At 39.3% G+C, this 25,191-nt stretch overlaps 1 protein-coding gene across 2 annotated transcripts in view; it reads left to right on the top strand.

The window, feature by feature from the left end:
• ccm2 (CCM2 scaffold protein) overlaps positions 1-25,191 on the top strand; it is a 136,241-nt gene that overhangs the window by 48,003 nt on the left and 63,047 nt on the right. Inside the window, exon 1 of one of the 2 annotated variants that reach the window (XM_039749458.1) lies at positions 14,016-14,220. The exons of the other annotated variant lie outside the window; for it this stretch is intronic. Coding sequence (XP_039605392.1) covers positions 14,209-14,220 — 12 coding nt within the window. The 5' untranslated portion in view covers positions 14,016-14,208. Of the gene's footprint in view, positions 1-14,015; positions 14,221-25,191 lie in introns of those variants that run through there. 2 annotated transcript variants of the gene reach the window in all.

Raw genomic sequence — 25,191 nt, 5'->3', positions numbered from 1 at the left:
ATTAGCCAATGTGAGAGAGGCCTTCAGTTGTTTAGAAGTTACCCTGGGGTCCTTTGTGACCTCGCCGACTATTACACGCCTTGCTCTTGGAGTGATCTTTGTTGGTCGACCACTCCTGGGTAGGGTAACAATGGTCTTGAATTTCCTCCATTTGTACACAATCTGTCTGACTGTGGATTGGTGGAGTCCAAAATCTTTAGAGATGGTTTTGTAACCTTTTCCAGTCTGATGAGCATCAACAACTCTTTCGGAGGTCCTCAGAAATCTCCTTTATTCATGCCATGATACACTTCCACAAATGTGTTGTGAAGAGCAGACTTTGGTAGATCCGGTTCTTTAAATAACACAGGGTGCCCACTCACACCTTATTGTCATGCCATTGATTGAAAACACCGGACTCAAATTTTACCTTCAAACTAATTGATCATCCTAGAGGTTCCCATACTTTTGCCACTCACAAATATGTAATATTCGATCATTTTCCTCAATAAATAAATGACCAAGTATAATATTTTTGTCACATTTATTTAACTGGTTTCTTTTTATCTACTTTTAGGACTTGAGTGTAAATCTGTTGATGTTTTAGGTCATATTTGTGCAGAAATATAGAAAATTCTGAAGGGTTCACAAACTTTTAAGCACAACTGTAGCTCCAAATACCAGTCAATTTGGGTGCAAAACCTTCAGTTGTTTGCTAGAAAGCTGAAGATGAAGAGCAATATCACCTTTCAATAATAATAAAAAAACAAGCCAAAGTACACTTCCAAATTAAGAAAAGAATGAATGAATGTCATAAGAAGATCCGTGTTCTGGAATGGCCCAGCCGGAGCCCAGACCTGCAGTTGAAAGAGGGCCTTTGAAATGTGACGGGTCTTGAACATTTTTACAAGTAAGAGTGTGAAAATACTGCCATATCATGATATGCCAAGCTGATAGACTCTTTCTCAAACAAAACATTTTTATATTTTTGCCAAACGCAATTTAGCAGAGTGCGATCATCATTAGCCTCCAGCAAGGAATCATTAAAATAATTTCTACTTTTGTGGGTAAATAGCCCAACGGTTAACAGGTCATTTATTCATGATATGAATATGAAGGACAGCTGAGGAAATGAAACCTGAAGAACAATACGAAAGAGTTATAGATAAAAAGTATAAATTAGAAGAAAGATACAGTTGAAGTCAGAAGTTTACATACACTTAGGGCTCGTTTATACTTCTTGCTCAGAACGCGGACACGCACGCATCATGGCTGCCACGCGTTCCCAGCGTTCATTTGACACGTCCTCTGAGCAGGTCCTCAAAAATTAATGCGACGCGAGCACGAGTTGCAGTACCAGCAAAAAGTCGGGGGGGTGCAGTGTGTTAAAAGTTGGAACGTGACGTCAGAGTCTCTGTTTACTATCTACATGTGACAGAAAGCCTTTATGTGGATCCTACGGGATCGATGTGCGCGCTTCGATGTTTAATGAATGGTTCGATGTGGTGAAACAAAATGCTGACATACAGATGCATTTGTGGTGCTTTTATATTCAAGCGTCACATATTCCCGATCGTAATAACACGATACGTTTTAAAAGTCTTGCATACCATCTTCGGTGCCATCTTTTTTTTTTCTGGGGCTTCCTCCTGACCTGACAGCAGCAGCAAACAGCAATAGATCACCACACGGAACACATTACATGCATGACATTCCAACTCTCTGCACATTTAGAATTCTTAGATTTATACTTGATATCACTTTCATGATGTAATGCATTAAAGTATGTATGTTACATTTTACAGATAAATCATTCATTTCAATAATAAATACTGTTAATACAGTAATCCCTCCTCGATCGCGGGGATTGAATTCCAGAACCCCATCGCGATAGATGAAAATCCGCGAAGTAGAAACCATATGTTTGTATGGTTATTTTTATATATTTTAAGCCCTTAGAAACTCTCCCACACTGTTTATAAATATTCTCCGCACAGTTATACAGTAAACCCTCGTTTATCACAGTTAATCCGCTCCAGACAGATAAATGAATTTCCACGAAGTAGGATTCTTTATTTATAAATCTAATATTTTCGCACTTAGAGCATTGAAAACCTGTGTACCACCTTCTAAATACGTTTTTTAACATTATTAGAGCCCTCTAGACATGAAATAACACCCTTTAGTCAAAAGTTTAAACTGTGCTCCATGACAAGACAGAGATGACAGTTCTTTCTCACAGTTAAAAGAATGCAAACATATCTTCTCTTCAAGGTGCGCGTCGGGAGCGGAGAATGTCAGAGAGAGAGAGAAAAGCAAACAATCAAAAATCAATAGGGCTGTTGTGCTTTTAAGTATGCAAGCACCGCGATAAAGCGGCCGCAAAGAAGGGATCAATGTGAAGGTAGTCTTTCAGCATTTTTTACAGGAGCGTCGGTATCTTCTTAGCAAACAGCTTCTATGCAAACAGCCCCTCTGCTCACACCCCCTTCGTCAGGAGCAGAGAATGTCAGAGAGCGTGAGAGACAGAGAAAAGCAAGCAATCAAAAATCAATACGGGCTGTTAGAGCTTTGAAGTGTGCGAAGCACCACACGGGAAGCATATCGATATCATTGAGGAGTTTTATTTAATATGTAATACGTGCTCTGATTGGGTAGCTTCTCAGCCATCCGCCAATAGCGTCCCTTGTATGAAATCAACTGGGCAAACAAACTGAGGAAGCATGTACCATCAATTAAAAGACCCATTGTCCGCAGAAATCTGCGAACCAACGAAAAATCTGTAATATTTATTTAGATATGCTTACGTTTAAAATCCGCGATGGAGTGAAGCTGTGAAAGTCGAAGCTAGATATAGCGAGGGATCACTGTAGTTACACACGTGGGTGACACGGTGGCAGAGTGGTAGCACTGTTGTCTCGCAGGGAGTCACGTCGTTGGTGTTCTCTGCCTGGAGTTTACATGTTTTCCTGCTGGGTTTCCACAGTTGGGCTCCGGTTTCCTTCCAAAGATATGCAGATTTGGTGACACTAAAATAACGCCAGTGTGAGTCTGCTTGTATTCGCCTTGTAATGAGCTGTTGCCCGTCCAGGTATTGTTTGTGCCTCGTGCCCATTGCTAGCTGGAATGGACACATCCCTGGATTGATAGATAGCTTTAATCATTAAACATCCTTTTCAGAGATATTGTGGTAAGGTGTCATCGGAATGTAATTGGTGTTTCAGGCAATTCATTACACAGCGAATCCAAACCTGTTCTCACCATGATGATATCTCACACTGCCACCTGGAGGATTCTTCCAGATTTACGCAAAGTACACGCGCAAGTATAAACCGTAAAATGCTTGCATAACAGGAGCATCTGCAGAGCGTGAAGTATAAATCTGGCCTTAGGGTGAATTCTTTAAAACTTGCCTTAAAACCATCCACAAATTTTATATTAACAAACTATAAATTTGACACATTGTTTAAGACATTTACCTTGTACAGGGTAAAAGTATTTTTTCTCCAGAAAGAAATCAGCCAAGACCTCAGGAAAAAAAAAGTGTGGTCCTTCACAAATCTGGCTCATCCTCGGGAACAATTTCCAGAGGTCCTGAATGTTCCACATTCATCTGTTTAAACAATAATTCCACAAGTATAAACGCCATGGCTGCTCAAGAAAGAGACGTATTGTGTCTCCTAGAGAAGATCATACTTTGGCACAAAACTACAAATCAATCCCAGAACAGCAGCAAATGACCTTCTGAAGATGCCCAAGGGAACAGGTAGACAAGTATCAATACCCGGAGTAAAACAAGTTGTATATTGACATCACCTGAAAGGCCGCTCAGCAAGGAAGAAGCCACTGTGCCAAAGCCGTCATAAAAAAGCCAGACTGCAGTTTGCAGTGGCACACGGGGACAAAGATCTGACCTTCTGGAGAAATGTTGTCTGGTCTGCATCGTTCTGTTTGGAGGTAAAGGGTGAGGCTTACAAGCCAAAGAACACAAACCCAACCATTGGGCATGGGTGGTAGGAGCATCATGTTGTAGGGGTGCTTTGCTGCAGGAGGATCTGGTGCTCTTCACAAAACAGATGGCACCATAAGGAAGGAAAATGAAGGAGAGACACTGCAGCCACATCTCAAGAGCTCAGCATGGATGTTGAAGCTGAGTCACAAATGGGTCTTCCAAATGGACAAGGACCCCAAGCAGACCTCAAGTTTAAGGGCAACAAGGTCAAATGGAGTGGCCATCACAAAGCCCTGACCTCAGTCAGATTTAAAAATTTGTGGTTTGAACTGAAAAGCGTGCGTGAGCAAGGAGGCCTGCAAACCTGTCCCAATTACACCAGTTCTGTCCTGAGGAAAAGGACAACTTTTCAGAAAGTTATTGTAAGAAGCTTATGGAAGGTGACCCAAAACATTTGTCTCAAGTTAAACAATTTACAGGCAATGCTACTGAAACGAAGAAAGTGACCCAATGGAATTGTGATATGGTCAAGAAAAAGTGAAATACTCGGAGGTATGTGAGCATTGACTTTTGCCCTGCATGAAGGAGACATTTTAAAAGAAATGCCAAATCTGTTTAGGGTTTATAAAGCGAGTTTTAAGGAATTCACCCACAGTGTATGGAAACCTCTGACTTAAACTGTACAAAATAATACCGAGGTGTGTGAATGTCCCAGTGAGATTCAATTATCAGACAGTGACACCCAGACGCTGTCTAGAAATGCTCAGCCTTCAGAATTCTCCATGCAAACAAGGAAAGAGACGATTCAAACAGTTATTTTGAAAGAAGTACAGAGTTTAGTAGTTGAGACTGGAGTAAAGTGCATCAGTCAGCCATATCAAAAGCTGTACAGATCACTGGTCTGTATGAAAAGTTGCACAAAAGAATCCATTACTCAAAAAATAACCATTGTGAAAACACCACTGGGGATTGCCAAAAAGCATGAGAGTAATGCAGTGTGGGAAAAGGTTTTGTGATTAGATGAGGCCAGGATAAAGCATTTTGGTCAGTGTTCAGAGATGTGTGAGATGAAAATACAATGCTGCCCACTCAACAAAAGAAAAAAAAAAAAATCAGACTTACAGTAGGGCCTGGGTGCCTGGTTAAAATGAAAGAAATAACGGGTGGTGGAAAATACAGAATCTATGAGAGAATCTGCTTTAGTCTGCTAAAAAGTGAAGCTTGGTTAAAAGGTCATCTTTCAGCAGGACAATAATACTGAGCATAAGGCCCAAGTAACTTTGCAGTGGCACAAGGGGGTAAAAAAAAGTCTTGTAATGGCCCACTTAAAGACCTGATCACAATCTGACTGAGAATTTCTGGCATTGTTTGAAAATTGCGGTACGCAAACATCAGTCAGGCTAATTTGCCTGGAAGAATCTCTGTGAATAATCTACAAAGCTGGGGCATTTTTACCTGAAAATGTATGTATGTATATATGTGTGTGTGTGTGTATCTGTAAATGTATGTATATATAGTGGGTGTGTGTGTAAATGTAAGTATGTATATATATAGTAAATGTAAGTATGTATATATGGTTGGTGTGTGTGTGTATGTATGTATATATAGGGTGGGTATGTGTGTTTATGCATGTGTGTGTATATACAGGTATGCATGTTAAGGCGAAGAAAAAAATTTTAAACATGTATTTGTGGAGAGTAGATATTACAAAGTTTCTGATATAGTGGGGCCCAGACCAACCACTTGCATCGCAACACTGGAACTGAAGACAAGCACACCCACACCCCCTACCACACACACACACACATCTTTCCCGCCCCCTTCATTAATTGGTCAAAATCCAGTCTTTGATTCAAAACCATTATCCCATGTGAAGGGGCTTCCTGTTTGAGGGCTACTTTCACTTTCCAAAGTTATTTACTTTACAGTATCTTAGCAAAAAATACACAGGTTTTTCCTATTATGAGCGTATGACTTAACATGTGGATTATGGGACATGAGTAATTTTGAGTTTTTTTTTTATGAAAATTTTTTTTTATTTATGTTTGCTGTTCTCCAGCACTGTTCACTACTGAGTCCCCTTCTAGACAAAACTGTATGTCTGTTCTGCTTGAAAACATGAAACTGAAAAATTGTCTTTGCTGTCACTGCAAATTATAGGGTAAGTAACAATATAAAAACATTTTTTGCTTGGAGTATTCATTTAAAGCTGTTGTTACTACAAAAAGTGTCTTGGGCTTTACAAAGTATTAGAGGTGGGGATTGAATACAGTACTTAAAAACTGCATATTTCCATATTTTCCCCTTAAAACTGTTTTCCATAGTCAAAGTCAAAGTGAACTTTATTGTCATCTAAACCACGTTCCAAGTATACAGATAGACGAAATTGTGAAGTTCAGGGTCCAGAGAGTAACAACATGACGTGTAAATAATAAATTAAAAATAGAATTTAAATTTAAAATTAAAACACAAACAAGACAAGACATTGTACAAAGACAAGAAAAAGAAGTAGCAATATTGACGTGTACTTAGCAATATGAACATTGATGCAATGTATGGTATTTGCAATCTAGATACATAAATATAGTCAATAGATATACTGTATAATATAATAAATAATAGATATAGATAATACAGAAATGATCAGTGTATATTAATAGTTGTTTAAGACACGTAAACAATGACAGGTCAGAATGTTTCACAGCAGAAGGATATCAAGAGTGTCCAAATCCTTAAAGGTCAGTATGAGATCTTCAGTTCTTTTCTACCTGCACACTCGTCTTTACAGGACAGTGGCCTGCATGTATAAAAGTTCTGTTTTCAGGTGGTTGAGGCCGTGTGGAAGTTCCCAGGGGGCAGCCTGGTGTTAAGGAGTCTGATAGCTTGGGGGTAAAAACTCTCCTGCAGCCTGGCAGATCTGGCTCTGATGCTGTGGTATCTTCTCTTGGATGGCAAAAGTGTGAAAAATCCATGTGAGGGGTGTAAGGGTTCCAGCTCAATGCTGCAGGCCTTGTGGACATTGCGTTTGTAAAATATGTCCTGTAGTGAAGGGAGAGGCACCTCAATAATGTTCTCTGCTGTCTTTACTATCCTTTGCAAGTGCTTGCGGTCAGATATGTTGCAGTTGCCATACCAGACAGTGACAATCTCAATGGTGCCTCTGTAGAACGTGATAAGGATGGAAGGGGGAAGACTTGCTCGCTTCAGCCGCCTCAAGAAGTGTAGTCTCTGCTGGGCTTTCTTGATTAGTGATGAGGTGTTATTTGTCCACGTAAGTTCCTCAGTTACGTGCACACCGAGGAACTTGGTATTCCTAACAGTCTCCACATCTTAAGCGTTGATGCTGAGTGGGATGTGGGCAGGATGTGATTTTCTGAAGTCCACGATTATCTCTTTTTTCTTGTCAACATTGTGAGATGGATTATTGTCTTCACACCATGCAGACAGCTGTTCCACCTCATCTCTATATGCTGTTTCATCATCCCTGCTGAACAACCAGCTTTTGAGGGATGATTGTGTTGAAGGCAGAGCTAAAGTCTATGAATAGCATCCTGACATATGTGTGTTTTTTATCCAGATGTGGCGGGAAGAGGTGAAGGGCAGAGCATATGGTATCCTCAGTTGACTTGTTTGAGCGGTATGCAAACTGAAGAGGGTCAAGGGAGGCAGAGAGATTTGTCTTTATGTGTGACATGACTAACCTTTCGAAACACTTCATTATGATTGGCGTGAGTGCAACTGGTCGGTAGTCATTAAAGCATGTCATTTTAGGCACTCGTGTGTTATAAATTGGTTCTTTTTTTTCTTAAACGGCATCTAAACATAAATTTGATGTGAAGTGAGCCAACAGAGGACCAACTAAGTAGAGGCCTCAAATTCCAACCAACTTCATTTCATTCAGTTTCTTAATATGAAGCCAATTCGCGTTGCTAGTTTAACCCGTTATTTAATTCCATGGTGCTCATTCTGCCATGGTAGACATTTCCAAAACTGTTGATCATCTTTTTTAAGAGTGCGGTCAAAATGTTCTATGGACCTGAGCAGATCGACATTACTTAGGCCTTCACCTTTCTTTATTTTCAATTATTGTGTGATGGACGCAGGTTGTTGTTTATGTGTTGGTACATTTTCTGTCTTAATATTGGTTGGTTCAAAATTAAGGAAAAAAGAAATAATTAAGGAGCCTGAGTCTTAAGTTGTATATGAATTTAAATTAAGGCAAACAGTTAATTAGTAGCAAAATCTAGTCACTAATTAAGAAAAGGGTTAGAATGAAAACCTGCAGCCACAGTAGCTCTCCAGGACTGGAGTTGGAGACCCCTGGTCTAGCTTGACATACTCTTATTTTTATTTTTAAACCAAACTTTTCTAATTTTTTTTTTTTTTTTTTAAAGAAGTCAAGGTAGTGCAGTCAGTCGGCTTCAAAGCTGTTTTGCAGTGAGACATGCCTTACGAAGAGCACATACTGTATGCTAAAACCATTTTCTTGCATCAAATGTTGGAAGACATCTTTAGCTAGATCAAGAGTTCCCAAAGTGGTCCATATGAACTTTCTAGGGGTCGATTAGTTTCAATAAAAAAATTTGGGGGTCAACGACAGCAAAAATAGACCCCCTTACTACTGCTATTTGTTTGTTACTTCAAAATATCTATGATTCCAATGGTACCTATTTAAGAAGTAAAATAATTCAAAAAAACACTTCTTTGATAAAAACACATTACATACCAAACTTGTGAATGATAAGGTAAAATGTGTCATTTAAAAGAGTCACGTGTAAGAATGCATGAAAATACATGGAGCACAAACATGTCTGTGTATTGTCGTATCGAACATATCAAAGCAAGTGCGGACGTAAAAAACTGTTGCATGTCTGCAGTTGGGATGAGATGATGGATATTCGATATTAGCAGAATCTATCAGTCTTGACCAGTCATTCTTTCATAAAACACTATAAATTGGTTTGTTTAATATGACATGCACTTATTTGTGATTTGAACTTTGAATATAATTATTTATTGAGGAGCAGTACTATGAAAAAGAAAATCAGAGTTCACAGTTTGTTCGAGTTTGAACAAAAATCTTCTGTTTCAAGTAAGTACATACTTGTTTTTTTTTTTTTTTATCACGGGGCTTTGTTTGTTAATAAGTTTTTATTTCTTCAGATAATAATATGACTGAACCAAAAAAGAAATGCAGACAGTACAGCTTGTACTATTTGTACTTATTTTGAATTTACATATTTATTTCATAAATGTCAAAAATGTAGAAAAACTCTGCTTGTATTTTTTTTGCTTTAATTTTCGCTAGTGCAGGTTTCGATATTAAATGTTACACAAGATAATACCATATTCCGTAGTCCTTTTATCTTTTTCAATCATTAATTACAAGTGATTAAAATGAAAAGTTTGATATCTAGTGAAATATATATCGAGTACTGTACAAATGTATTAATTTGAGTAAGTAAAGTAAATGACTAGGGTTTTGATGGTTTTAAAAGTTTTTGGTAAAGGGATCTGCAGCTGAAAAAAGTTTGGGAACTCTTGAGCTAGATCTTAATAAACCACATAAGCAAAATTGTGTAGCTCATTGTGGAATCGATTGTGCCGTCCTTTTTGTTGTTTATTGAGGTTTAATTATTAAACCAGTACATACTGGCCCTCCTGTGAATGAGTGTACCCTGCAAAGTGCTGGCACTCCATTTCTAGATTGATTTCTTCTATGTTCTTGATGTTTCTGGAAAAGCATTTTCACCCTTTAAACCCTCATTTGGAATATACTGGTTTGATAATGGATTAATGAACTGTTCTACAGGAACCAGCATTCTTCTCGTTATCAAGCCAAGAATGTGGTGCCTAGTATAATAAATAAGTACAGCGAGTAAGTAGATATACAGTTGGTATAGAAAAGAATCCTCCCCCTTCAAAATATTCCCTTTTTTTGCTTTACTGCCTTAAATGAAAAAACACACAACAATATTTCTTCCCAGCTTTACTTACTCAATGCAGCCTATAACATCCAAGTGAAAGATATCACAGCTACAGTTCAGAAAAATGATATAAAATCTAAAACAAGACCTACTGAGATTAATAAAGGATCACCCCCCACCCTCAATGTCATTTTGTTGACCCACCTTTTGCTTTAATGACAGCCTTGAATCTGTTAGGATTCTTCTCTACCAGCTTTGCACATCTAGATTAAGTAATATTTGCCCCCCTCTCTTCAAGTTCGGTCACATTGGATGGTGAGCGTTGGTGGTCTGCTATCTTTAGATCTTTCCACAGATTTTCAGTGAGATTTAGGTCTGGGCTCTGACTGGCCACACCAGGACATTCACTTTTTTCTCCTTCAGCCACCGTGTGGTCCATTTTGCTGTGTGCTTTGGGTCGTTTGTCGTGTTGAAAGGTGAACATTCTGCCCATCTTCAACTTTCTGGCAGAGGGTAGCAGGTTTTCCTCCAGAATTGGACAGTATTTTGCCCCATCATTTTTCCATTTACCCTAACGAGAGCCCCAGGCCCCCCACAACAGGATGCTGCCCCCTCCATCCTTTAATCTAGGTGTGGTGTGTTGTGGACGTTGTGCTGCATTGGTGTACCGTTTGGTATTGAAGCCGAATAGTTTGATTTTGGCCTCATCTGACCATAAGACCTTTTTTCCTCTTGGCATTAGAATCTTCAAGGTGCATTCTGGGAAAGCTCAAACATGCCTTAATGTGGCCTTTGCTTAAGAAGTGGCTTTTTCCTTGCGACCCTCCCAAACAAGCCATAATTGCGTAGCCTTTGTGAAATTGTTGCCACATGTACACCATTAATGACCATTCTTTGCCATCAAATCCTGTAACTCCTTCAAATTGGCCATTGGCCTCTTAGTAGCCTCTCTTACCAGTTTCCTCTTTGCTCTTCCATCCAGTTTGGAGGAATGGCCGGATCCAGGGAGGGTCCTAGTAGTACCAAACACTCGCCACGTCTTTATTATGGACTTTACTGTGCTCCTTTGAGATGTTTTGGTCTCCATCTTCTGCCTTATGTCTGTCCACAACTCTATCCCTGAAATCTTTTGAAAGTGGCTTGCCACCCATAGTCAGTTGTTTGCTGTCAGTTGCTCTGCCAAGTAAGGGAGTGAATGTACCAGGAACAGCTTCACTAATCACGCTCATTACAACTGATCACAGGTTTGAGGAAGCCAGTAACCGCAATGGAAATGGTGGGCACTGACACCTGATTGAGTTTAGGGTAAATCCTTTATTATTCTCAGGATTACTTGTTTATTATTTTTTAAAATTCTTCTGAACTGTAGCTGTGATATCTTTCACTTGGATGTTACAGATTGCATTGAGTAAGTAAATCTGGAAAAAATAGATTTGTGTGCTTTCATTTAAGGCTGTAAAGCCAAAAAATGGGATTATTTCGAATTGTTCTTTTCTATACCCACTGTACCTACCAGAGAATAGCCAAGCAGAACAAACTCACGAAGTACAGTAATAAGTCCATTTGTGCTGCACTAACTGAGATGATGCTTCTGTCATGTTATGGAGTATTCTTTTTTTCATTACATCCCTTTTCTGGTTTAGGATTATAAATTGCTGAAAACACTTAAGTTTTGAGTAAAAAGTATAGTAGGTATTGATTGCGGGAAGTAAGAATCAATGTAAATCCTTGTAAAATACATTTCTGAAGAAAGTGCCACGCGAACAGTTCAGACTTTTGCTCTTTTAAATGTAACCGTGATCATTGTAAGACTGTAAATTTCAGGTGACTTGTAAACTGATTATCTTAACAATAACTATCTGAAAAATATAGACCCCTTTACTCAACAATGCTTTTCATCTTTGTGTCATGTATCATTTTCACCACTAGATGGCAATCTTGACTTTGTTTAAGGGCTTTTCTATTTATCTGTCTCCTTCTGCTCTTTACAGGCTACTACTAAGTTTTGAAAACAAATAGCATTTGATGTTGAGTTTCATTTCAAGGGATTGTGGAAGAATCTGGGTAAACCAGGAACAAGTACTGTATTGTGTTGAATCAAGTTATTTTATTATCTTACCTTTGCCGTCCCTCTTTGTCCAAGATGGTGTTCAATGTAAAGATACCTACAGCTGTTTGTCTGCATTTTTAACAATTGCAGGAGAGGCAGTTAGAGTGCCTTTCTCAGGGTCCCAAGAATGAGTTGGAGGTGGGAACTTAACTGACACCTCATTGAGAAACTTTTGGTTTAAAGTCCAAGGCCTTAACTACTACACCACAATATCTGTCTAGATAATTCAGGTGAAATAATCCAGAAATATTGTTTGGAAAGAATGTTTCTACATTTTAAGAACTGAGAATTGCAGTGGTCATACTTGTGGTCATTGCTATTTAGTGCTAAAGTCGAGAGAGGATGTTGACAGGAAACGCTTCATTAATTGCAAATTTTTCCTCCTGCATACACTTAGTTATCTTCTTCTTCTTTTTTTCGGCTGCTCATAATAGGGGTTGCCACAGCAGATCATCTTTTTCCATCTCTTCCTGTCCTCGTCATCTTGTTCTGTCACACCCATCACCGCGCATGTCCTCTCTCACCCCGTCCATAAACCTTCGCTTTGGCCCTCCTCTTTTCCTTTTTCCTGGCATCTCTATCTTTAACATCCTTCTCCCAATATACCCAGCATCTCTCTTCTGCATATGTCCAAATCAACACAATCTCACCTCTCTGACTTTGTCTCCAAACCGTCCAACCTGAGCTGACCCTCTAATGTCCTCATTTCTAATCCTGTCCATCCTCATCACACCCAATGGAAAACTTAACATCTTTAACTCTGCCACCTCCAGCTCTGTCTCCTGTTTTCTGGTCAGTACCACCATCTCCAACCCATATAACACAGCTGGTCTTACTACCATCCTGTAGACCTTCACTTTCACTATTGCTAATACCCGTCTGTCACAAATCACTCCTGACACTCTTCTCCATCTACTCCACCCTGCCTGATGCTCTCTTTTTCACTTCTCTTCCACAATCCCTGTTACTCTGTACTGTAGATCCCAAGTATTTAAACTCCTCCACCTTTGCCAACTCTACTCCCTTCATCCTCTCCATTCCACTGACCTCCCTCTCATTCACACACATGTATTCTGTCTTGGTGGTCCTACTGACCTTCATTCCTCTTCTCTCTAGAGCAGATCTCCACCACTCCAGGGTCTCCTCAACCTGCTCCTTACGCTCATTACAGACCACAATGTCATCAGCAAACCTCACAGTCCACGGGGGCTCCTGTCTAACCTCGTCTGTCAACCTGTCCATCACCATTGAAAATAAGAAAGGGCTCGGAGCCGATCCCTGATGTAACCCCACCTCCGTCACTTCTACCGCAGACCTCACCACCATCACACTTCCCTCGTAAATATCCTGTACCACTCTTACATACTTCTGCCACTCCCGACTTCCTCATACAATACCACAGCTCCTCACTAGTCACCCTGTCATATGCTTTCTCCTGGTCCACAAAGATGCAATGCAACTCCTTCTGGCCTTCTCTATACTTCTCCATTTTGTCATAATGGTCCAAAAGTTTCATTGCTGTGAATGCCCCAGTTTATTTGATGGTTGCAACTCCCACCTTGTCCACTGGACAGCACATGATGTGGAAATCTCATCTCCTTGTGTTAAGCACATTCCAGTGCATCATTCTGTTTTCAGGTTGGAGGTCAAACATTTAAATAAATTTCTCCAAAACAGCAGGCTTGCCTCAGGCAGCTTGTATGAATGTTCAAATTGCTTTTAAAGTCCTGCCTCTTTGCTGCTCCAGCAAACTTACTTTAAAGCGTTAGGTTTTGAAGTTTTCATATTACTTGATCTTAAGACAGAAACTGAGCCATAAATGATGTCACCCTAAACACTTTTTCCACCCCAGCTTGGATGCTTTTGGGGTTTGTCATGTTTTTGTTAGAGCTCAGATTGCATCGTGATATGTTTATCTGTTAAAAGCCTGCAAATATTTGAGCTCTATGTGTCAGTACAGGAAGGGGAAGTTAATCTACTTCCTATATATCAGCCTTTGGCTTGCACAGCAGCTCTGTTATCGGATGATTTTCATACTGGCAGATGAGCGTCATGTGTAAACTGAAGAGCCCGATGTAACGTAGCTAGGACAGCACTTAGCGGGCAATTGCAACGTGAGACCTTTCTGTTACCCTCTGCTGCTATGGGATATCATCTGCCTGTGAAAAGCAGGTTTGTCACAATACAAAACAGCAAAACAAGACTTCTGATGCGGTTTATTTAGTTAGACCTGTGGTTTCATGGAGAATGAGGTAAGTTGTCTTTAAAATACATAGTAATTTGAAACAGATCCCTAGTGGTTCAGGCAGGGAACGTCTTGCCAGGGAGGAGTCCTTTAATACGTTTGTGTAAAGAAGTGGCCTTTTTCTATGTATGGCTTTTCTGTTCAAACCCAGAAATACTTTTTGTTTATTTCTATGTATAAAGTTTGCACTAGCTTGTCATTAAGACTAAGCCACTAATCTGCTTTGTTTGTCGTCTTGTCTTTACAGTGGACCTTTTTTGTACTGATTAGAAAACTGGACGTATCCACTGTATTTTATTTGTGCTTTGGTTTAGTGGCTTTGAGAAAGTTATGTTTGTTTGTTTGAGCAATGGTATGGACTAAGAAACAATAGTTCTGAAGCAGACTTGCTTATCACCAGTGAAATACTAAGCTAAATAATGGGAGTCAGACAACAAAATAATATATACAAAGACTCGTATAATAAGCTAAACCTGAGGGTTATGCCTTCTGTAGAAATGTCAATTACAGTGGTATCTTGGTACATGTCCACTTTGGAATAAGTCCAACTTGGTATACGTCCTGTTTGGACGTCAGAAATTTTGCTTGGCATGCGATCTTTGTTTGGAATACGACTTGCATGCTGGAACACCGCGCGTTGCCCTTGTTTACCTCTCTCGAGACAAAGCCACGACTGGTCACGAACGTCAGCACGGCAGTTGCTAGCATTCAGTGAAAAACCCGCGCTATAACTCTCTGTGAATTTTCATGTGATTTTGTGTTTTTTCGCGTAAATTTGAATTGATTGTTGAAAAGTATGAAGGTAGCATGCGTATCCGGGACTTTGCTGCTGCATACCGTATGCCGAGAACGACAGTATCTACGTTATTAAAAAGTAAAGTGAGGTTAAATTTTCATTTATTTCATCTAATTGCTTTTGAATTTATGTATTTTAGTAGAGGAAAGCCAAGCAAAATGACCCCTTTTATTGGCTAACTAAAAAGATTACAATATGCAAGCTTTCGAGGCAACTCTGGCCCCTTCTTCAGGCAAGATGTAATACAGAAACTGAAGTTCTGTGTGTTTATATCCACAAACAACATTGGTAAACCTTTAAATGAAAAATCTTAAGTGTAAAAAATTAATAGGTTCATTCAGGCTAAGATTAATTTAACAAGAGAGAGAACAACAATGTATGGTCAAGATCTTTGGATAAGATAACTGTCCAACAAAGTCCTTTGAAGTCTGTGATGAGTTTTTCAAAACAATATGGGTCTGTAGACAGGGTATCTGTGTCAGTCTGAGAGATGCAAACAGTCCTCATACCTGGCTATAAAACTCTTGTCTCTATTCAAGCCATGTTGTAATGTATTACATTTTAACATGAGTTTAACTTCCCCTTCTTTTCTCTCTTGCTGTGTTTTGAAGTTGCCCATAAGCACTGTGACTTTAAAGTCCATCTCACAGTGTCCATGGCTGTTGAAGTGGGCTGCTACAGGAACATCTGTGTCACCATGTTTAATGTGGAATCTGTGTACGTTTATTCTCTGGTGGAGTGTTTGTCCAGTTTCTCCCACATAGAGTGCAGTGTCAGGACATTTCATGCAGAGAATTAGGTAGACCACATTAGATGATCTGCAGGAAAATGATCCCTTTATGTGATGTTCAAGTCGGCAGTGTGGCATAACTGTATGGTCTGTATTGTAGATGTGGGCACACGTTTTACATCTTTTCTGTAGGCAGGGAGATGTGCCATATTCTTTCGGTTCATTTAGGGAGCTTCGGACAATTATTTGCTGAAGGTTTGGTGGTTGTCTGTATGCCAGGAGGGGAGGTTCAGGAATTTAGTATTTTAGTATTAAGCAGTGTTTAAATTATTTTATACAACCCCACCAATGTATAATATGCCAATAACAATAGGCTTTTTTTCATGGGAAGGGATTAATCATTTTCCCTTTATTTCTTATGGGAAAAATTTGTTTGGTATACGTCCTGTTTGGTATAAGTCAAAGGATCTGGAACGGATTAAGGACGTATACCGAGGTACCACTGTACAGTAATCCCTCCTCGATCACCCTGCGATAAATGAAAATCCGTGAAGTAGAAACCATATGTTTGTATGGTTATTTTTATATATTTTAAGCCCTTAGAAACTCTCCCACACTGTTTATAAATATTCTCCGCACAGTTATACAGTAAACCCTTGTTTATCGCGGTTAGTCTGCTCTAGACAGATAAATGAATTTCCACGAAGTAGGATTCTGTATTTATAAATCTAATATTTTTGCAGTTAGAGCATTGAAAACCTGTTTACGACCTTCTAAATACGTTTTTTAACATTATTAGAGCCCTCTAGAAATGAAATAACAGGCTTTAGTCAAAAGTTTAAACTGTGCTCCATGACAAGACAGAGATGACAGTTCTTTCTCACAATTAAAAGAATGCAAACATATCTTCCTCTTCAAAGGAGTGCGCGTAGCAGAGAATGTCAGAGAGAGAGAGAAAAGTAAACAATCAAAAATCAATAGGGCTGTTGGGCTTTTTAAGCATACGAAGCACCGCGATAAAGTGGCCGCAATGAAGGGATCAACGTGAAAGTAGTCTTTAAGCATTTTTTAGAGGAGCGTCCGTATCTTCTAAGCAAACAGCGTCTGTGCAAACAGCCCCTCTGCTCACACCCCTCCGTCAGGAGCAGAGCATGTCAGAGAGAGTGAGAGAGAAAGAGAAAAGCAAACAATCAAAAATCAATACGGGCTGTTAGAGCTTTTAAGTGTGTGAAGCACTGTGCGAGAAGTATATCGAAAATCATTGAGGAGTTTTATTTAATATGTAATACGTGCTCTGATTGGGTAGCTTCTCAACCATCAACCAATAGCGTCCCTTGTATGAAATCAACTGGGCAAACAAACTGAGGAAGCATGTACCATAAATTAAAAGGCCCATTGTCTGCAGAAATCTGCACACCAGCGAAAAATCTGTGATATATATTTAGATATGCTTACATTTAAAATCCGCAAAAGTTGAAGCACGATATAGCGAGGGATCACTGTATTACTGTTTTGAAAACAAATGGGAGCTACATGGTGGCAAGCTGTCTGTAACTTTTTGTCTATGTGTTTATTTTTATTTATTTATTTTTTTAAAGCTAGGTTGGAGCCACTTTGCATCTCTGCCACGCGCATTGTGAAGGGGTGGGCTGAACGCACGCAAAGGAGATGTGGATGGATCAGCTGCTGGTGCTGGCGAGCTGCGTGTTCTGCTTGTCGTGCTGCACGTAGATCATTTAAAAGCCCGTAGAGCAGCTGTCCTTTTGTCTCACTGCCTTGCCTCGTGGGACGTTAAAGTGTCTTCAAGAAAAATCACGTTTCGTCGTCTTCCAAGATTTTTTTTTTTTTTGTATAATAGAAAGACGAAAGCACATAAATTTGACAAACGAGAGGAGGCAATTCAGTCCATCAGGCTTGTTTGTTTAGCCAAGGCTAAACTGTCACATATTCTGGATCCTTGTTAACCTCAATGTCCATATTAAGGTTAATTGGTGACTCTGAAGTGAAAGAACTTTATTTGGCTTTTTACAGAAGCTCTTTAAAAAAAAAAGCATAAATGGGTAGAAAGATCAATAAATTCATAAACACATACATTATAGTCTAAAAACACATTAAATTAACTAACAAGCAAGAAAATTAAAAAGAACGCAAACTTCTGACTTGGCTGTTATGGGGGCGACACTATACAGGTGTATTGCTGTGTTTACACACTCTTGCTGAGTGATTCATTGGCTGAAAGTCCCCAGTATTGGTGTGTCAGAGAGAGGATGTGCAGCTTTGTTCATAATAGTGCTTAGTTTTGTTTTAATTCTCCTGTGACCTCCAGGTGGTCCGGAGTGTGTCCCATAACTGAGCCTGCCCATTTAATTGGCATGTTGATTTGGTGGTCCTCTCCTGAAGTATTGTTACCAGCCCAGTACAACACAGAGTATAAAACTGCACTGGCTATCATAAAGTTGTAGAAGATGTGCAAGATGTGACTCTACGCATTAAAAGAACACAGTCTCCTAAGGGAAAAGAGCCTGTTCTGCCCTTTTTTCTTGTCTCTTTCCATTATGTTCCCAGAAAAGTCCAACCTGTCATGTGGACCCCTTCTACATCCATTCTCTGATTTTTGACCATACATAGAAGCTCCTTGGTGCAGTGAAAGTCAATAACCTGTTCTTTGGTTTTGCTGATTTTAAGTTGCAGATAATTCTCTTTGAATCAAGACACAACGTTCTCCACCTGACTCCTGTTCACTGTCTCATTCTTCTTATCAATGCATGTCATAAGTGCAGAATCATCTGAGAACTTCTGCAATTGACATGACGTAATGTTATAATTTATGGTCTTAGATGTACAGAGTGAAAAGAAAACAAGACAGGACTGTTCATTGTGGTGCTCACACAGTCCTCGAGTCTCATAAACTCTCATCTGCCCAACAGTCCATTATCCAGGACACCATGGTCTCATCCATCTGTATATCTGTCGATTTACCCCTTGGTAATTGGACCAGGTTTACTGTAGTATGTGTGAGAGAGTGAAAGTGTCCATCCCATCCTGCACTGTTTAATGTGTCATTCTAGATTCTTCTGGTAGACTCTAGTTCCATTCAACCCAGCTGCTGTATGAGCATGTTCAGCAAGGGCTTAAATGAAATTTGTTCCATCATTTAAAACACCAGTATATTTCATAAACACTAAATCATCTAAAGCAGGGCTGTCAAACTCCAGGCCTGGTGGGCTACAGTGGCAGCAGGTTTTCATTCTAACCCTTTTCCTAATCAGTGACCAGTGTTCACTGCTAATTAACTTCTTTTCCCCTTCATCTTATTACCCCTGTTTTTAAGGATTCAGTCCTCTGAATTGATTCATTTCTTCATGAAATGACAACCAAACAGAAATGAGACATGAAACGAGCCAACAGATGACCAGATGAATTGGGATTTCAAACTCCAACCAATCTCTTAATGAAAAGCTGATTTTTGATGTTAATTAAACCCATTATTTACTCCCATGGCTTGTCTGCTGTGACAGAATGAGTGCAGCAACATTTCCAAAACTCTTCACTTTTCTGTTTTTTCTAAGAACGTTGTCAAAATGTTTTGGTGACCTGAGAGATCAACCTTACCGAGACCTTCACCTTTCTTTATTTTCAGATATTGTGTGAAGGGCACAGAAGAGCTGCTCATGTGGTGGCTTGTTTTGCGTCTTACTATTATTTGGCTGCTAATTAAGGTAAAAGAAACAACAAAGGGGCCTGAGTCAAGTTAATTAACACTAATGAAAAAGAAGTTAATTAGCAGCAAAAACTGGTCACTAATGAAGAAGATGGTAAGAATGAAAACCTGCAGCCACTGCAGCCCTTCAGGACTGGAGTTTGACACCAGTAATCTAAAGGAACTGTATTTTTATGTACTCTAATTTCTCTTTTCAGTATCAAGGTTTAAAAACCTAACCAGTGACCCAGTGTGATAATAAATGATTGTGATTAACTCTTTCAAGGCAGGTGTCGACATATAACAACATAGAGTAGTATCTTCACGCAGCTGCTGGTCGCTACATAAACACATTCAGCACTCCCATCAGCTGGCAACTGATCAGTTGATGTTGATACATCACTTTCGTTTTCGATCTCCAAATCATTTGTATCAAAATTGGAGTGAGAAGTCAGAGTCCTATTCAGCAATAATAAGCTAAACATTTTCTACGGGGTATTTAGCTTTGCTCATTCGCTTCGCTCTTTAGCTCCAGTAGCCGGAAGCTGTGTGAAGACAGCTCTGGCGGCCAGCCAGAAAGAATATTTAGCCCTCAAAGATTTAATAACACAATAACACCTCTCACCGTTACTTTGGCACTCTTTTTGTTCCAGGTTAAAGTCCATATCTTGATTAAAGAAAGTGTGTTTGTTAGTCAAAACGTTCAAGGTCTGGCATTCATACTGAAAAATCAAAATAAGTATTGTCTCTACAGAAACTAAAACTGTAGCTGATCTACTAGGCCTGACTAAGCAGGGGGCTAGTCCATAGCAGCTAGGTTGGCTGGTATGCCCTCTTGACCATTATCTAGAAATCACGTTGAGTGCGTTTATGTGCACTTTAATAACGTGGTTATTGACAGAAACCTCATTTCAAAAATGGCATGTATACCCCTATTCCAGTTAGAGAGAAAGATATTGGTCTCTGTGGAAGGCAGCACACTTATATTATTCCATGAGAAACCCGGTTGTACAGCCATGTAAACCCTGTTGCACTCCGGTAGCCTACTTGTACAGACTTCTTGTTTCTGGTCTTTCCTTAGATGTTTGATGGGATTCAAATCATTGCTCATAGAAGGCCACTTCAGAACAGTCCAGTGTTTTCGTTCTTAGCCATTCTTGGGTGCTTGTTTGCTTTGTGTTTTGGCTCCTTATCCTGTTGGAGTATCCGTGACCTGTGACTAACACTGAGCTTTCTGACACTGGGCAGTACGTTTCCCTCCAGAAACTCTTCATAGTCTTGAGATTTCATTTTTCTCTGCACAAACTCTAGGCACCCTGTGCCAGATGCAGCAAAGCAGACCCAAAACATAACTGAGCCCCCTCTATGTTTCACAGTAGGTCTGCTGTTCTTTTATTTTTTTTTCGTCTGTGGACACAGAGCCAATGTGACTTGCCAAAAACCTCCAGTTTTGTCTCATCTGTCCAAATGACATTCTCCTAGAAGCATTGTGACTTGTCAATACGCATTTTAGAAAATTCCAGCCTGGCGCTTTTATGATTTTTTTTTTTTCAACAGTGGAGACCTCTGGGTCTTCATCCGTGGAGCTCACTATCTCTCAGTGACTGATGGTGTGATCATACGCTGATGGACCTTGACTGTGGAGTTTAACTTAAATCTCTTTGGAGGTTGTCCTTGGCTTTTTATCTACCATTTTCACTATCCTTATGCCCATTCTGGGGTCAATGTTTCCTCATGCAGCCGTGTCCAGGGAGATTAGCTATACAGTCCCATGAAAACTTCTTCATAATATTTGCAAATGTTGTCACAGAAACACCAAGCTGCTTGGAGATGGTGCTCTTCTAGCCTTTGCCTTTAACATGCCTGCCTATCATTTTGTTTCTGATCTCCTCAGTCAACTCTCTCCTTTGCTTTCTGTGGTCCATGTTCAGTGTGGGACACACGATGACACCAAACAGCAGAGTGCTTACTTTTCTCCGTTTAATTCAGCCGAATGATTCCTCGAATCCAATTGTTTTAAGATCTTTTTTTAGGGGTCCCAACAAATGTGTCAAGGCCCACATGTCACACTTGCTTTGCTTTGCTTGACATATCAGAGGCATGCAGGTAAACGGGGAAATTGTCATCACTTTTCAGGGGGCATACAGCATTAGTTAAAACTAACAGGAAGGTTAAAACAAAATCAAAAGGTACTGTTTTGTTTTATTGGACCATTAAAAAAAAAAAAAAGTGCCCTTTTAACTCACCCCATCCATTATTGCAAATTAATAGCCATTATCCCTCATGTTGTACCTGCTGTTTGTTCAACACTCTCTCATTCTTTGCGTTGCACTGAACTCTAAAAGGACAATCAGAAAAATGAAATGATTAACACCTAGCATATATACAGGCTATAATGTAATGTGTATTTTTGTTTGTGAACATCACACATTTAACACAATTTGTAAATTTTTCTGTACCTGTAGAATTAGCCAGTACTTAGATAGAATTGCAGTACCCAAATAAGTTGATTTTTTTTTTTTTAAAGCCTGACTTTATCCAAGACACAGTGTGCCATACTTTAATAGCTGCCAACAGCTCCACACAACAACAAAGGAAAAGCCAAATACTAGCAAAGAGAACAGAAAATTCAGCAGTGTCGAGCAGCAATCAGTGACACGGCATACTGCTTAAAGGTTAATTCATTAGACCTTGAAGTTGTAACAGTGGCTACATGTTTTATACGCTTTTATCTGTTTCTGCCGCTTGCTCCCTTTTGGAATAGATGTCCGAGGGAATGATTGTCTAGAAGGATATCTCTTTAAAGGGAGCAGGGGGCCAAACCTCACCTGTGGATCCTTGCCTAAAGTGGTGTATGTGGTAAGAAGTAAAACCGACTTAAAAAGGGGAAGGAGGCGCGCATTTTAAAAGGGATTGTTTAAGAAGGAGCTGGGAAGGTGGATTAGCAAGGAAGCTATCAGTTGAACAAATAAGGCTCCGTAACAAGAACGGTTCAGGCGCATGGAAAAAAGAGAGTGCTGGCTAACCAGGAATGGTCTTCGGAGCGCATGGCTTTACCCTGTATTTTTGAAGCTGGCGTCTGCCACGGACGGTCGTTAATGCCACCCGGGTGAGGCGGATTTCAACATTCAATAAAAGAGTCGTTGCCAAGCCGGTCAGATCGCTTCTTTTATATATCACAAGTCAGTGGGATACTTTGGCTGGTATGCTGGATTTATCTGCGGACTTCCCTGGCCGGTTGGAACAAAGTTAAGACTAAAGTCGATATAAAAGGGACTGGGGAACATGTGGGGAGTGTGTCTAATTTATATTTGTATCCAAAGATACAAATGCAGGTTAGGGTTAATACTAAATTGTCCTTTGTGTGTGTATGTGCGCCCTGCCCGGGGTTTGTTTCCTGCCTTGCGCCCTGTGTTGGCTGGGATTGGCTCCAGCAGACCCCCATGACCCTGTAGTTAGGATATAGTGGGTTGGATAATGGATGGATATATTTGTATATATATATATGTATGTATATATATATATATATATATATATATATATGTATATATATGTATATATATGTATATATATATATATATATATGTATATATATGTATATATATATATATGTATGTATATATGTATATGTATGTATATATGTATATATATATATGTATATGTATGTGTATGTATATGTATGTATATGTATGTATATCTGTATATATATATATGTATGTATATGTATATGTATGTATATGTATATGTATGTGTTGTGAATATTTTGTGCTGTCTGTAAATGGTCATATTTCTTCTTTTTTTTCTCTTCCTTTTCTGTTGCACCGTTTTCTGGGGAGTGCATTATGGAGGGGGTCATATTTTAGTATCTGTTTATTTGTTCCGGATTTGGGTAGGATTAGTTAAAGGTTGTTTATAGTTTTGTTTGGTTGTTTGTAATATATATTCTTGTTTGTTTAATTAACTTAATTATTGGGGTGGTTATTTCCTTTTTTTAAATACATAAAGGACATCTCTATCTAAAGGGATCAAATTGGGGCTAAGGTTCTGTCTGATTCCGTTCCCGATCGAATTAGTTTTTCCTAAGAGTAGGAGGATTCATGTGTGTGTGTGCCGGGCTCCTCCTCTTACTTTAAGAGGAACTCACTACAAAGTAGTAGGAGGAAATAAAGATGGTCAGTTTAAGATATGAAACAATTGCTATTAAAACAGACTGCATAATGCATTTTATTTTGATGTCAAAATGTAGTAATTCTTAATTCTTCGGTTTTGTTTGAGTTATGATTTAAATCTGTCAGAAAAAATATTACACAAAACACTATAAAAACTTTATGACCAGCATATGCAGTTTATTTAATCAAGTTCTGAAATCCAGAAAGTTGGTTACCACGAGCAACAAAATGAATTGTTCAGCAATGAAACATATGAGGGACGTTCAAAAAGTTTCCGCACTTTTATATTTTCATTGGAAACGGTGAAGGCAGGAGGAGTAGTAATCTCCTTATATATAATTTGATACTATCCGTATATATGGTGTTCGCGTCAATACCTCGACTCAATACAAGTTAGAACCATGCAATGGGACTCTGCCTCTGTAGTTAGAACATAACGTGGCAAACGCGGACGCAGTATTGCATGATTGGCTAAGAATGTTCGAATGCTTTAGTGACACCGCTGGACGGTCGAGTATACTAAGTCGGTGATGGTTCGAGCAGATAACAGTAAGTTTGGTTGGTTTTTGGAACGTTGGTTTGGTGGGGCGTACTTTCCGGGACTAACATCATCGATTGACTTAAAACCCTTCGACAGCTCCAGAACCGTAAGTAATTTAGAACGTATTGCCATTTGCTTGGTATGTCGAAATCTATCTTTGGGCAGTTTGGTTTTGGTATCCGTCCTTCTGACATCTATTGGCAAACTGAGTAATGATGGCTGGGTATTAACAACGGTCATTGTTTAAATTTTAGCTGATCACAGATCTAAAATGACCATGGCAACATAATTATTACTCCAACTCTGATTAGAGTCGTAAAATACGGTTTGTTTTGAAAATTTGTTTGCCGGAAAAAATCAAATGAGGTGCGCCAAAGAGCTGAGTTCACGTCTTGCAGCCCCGTTTAAACAGGAAGCTCTTCATTACATCGGCCAAAAAGGTCTATTTTAAACACAAATCAGTGTCATGATAACAAAATCATTTCAAGGACTTTAAAAAACAAATATGGTAATTCTTTGTAGAGAAAGTATTGATTTCACGAACGTAGAATTTGTAGCTCGATTCAGTCGGACTCCCAGTCGCTAGGGCATTAAAATGTTGGAATGATGTTGGGGAAAATTGCAGAAGGTGACTGTGCAGAAAAGTGATGTAATTTGTTTGTGAAATAGTTAAAGAAAAGTGCGGAAACTTTTTGAATGTCTCTCTTATATATAGCAGTACATACTGTATATAGATAGTACTTGACTTTTAGGCATTGTGTTTCCTAATGCTATCCCAGCAACATTAAGCCAACATTAGAGGACCATTTCAGGTTTAAATAAGGACGTACTGTATACTGTAGACAGTTATTGTGCTATGGAGAATGTGATTTAAGAGATGTAATACTTAACAGTTAGGATGGTTATGTCAGGAAGGGCATCCGGTGTAAAAGTTTGCCAAATCAATATGCGAACAGCAATACAAATCTCCATACCGGATTGGTCAAGCCCCGGGTTGACAACGACCGCCACCAGTACCAATGGATGTGGTGAGTGAAGACAT

Source organism: Polypterus senegalus, chromosome 3, assembly GCF_016835505.1.
Source record: "Polypterus senegalus isolate Bchr_013 chromosome 3, ASM1683550v1, whole genome shotgun sequence".
Taxonomy (NCBI): Eukaryota; Metazoa; Chordata; class Cladistia; order Polypteriformes; family Polypteridae; genus Polypterus; species Polypterus senegalus.
Note: the sequence above shows the minus strand (reverse complement) of the source record. Positions and strands in the feature narration are given on the sequence as shown.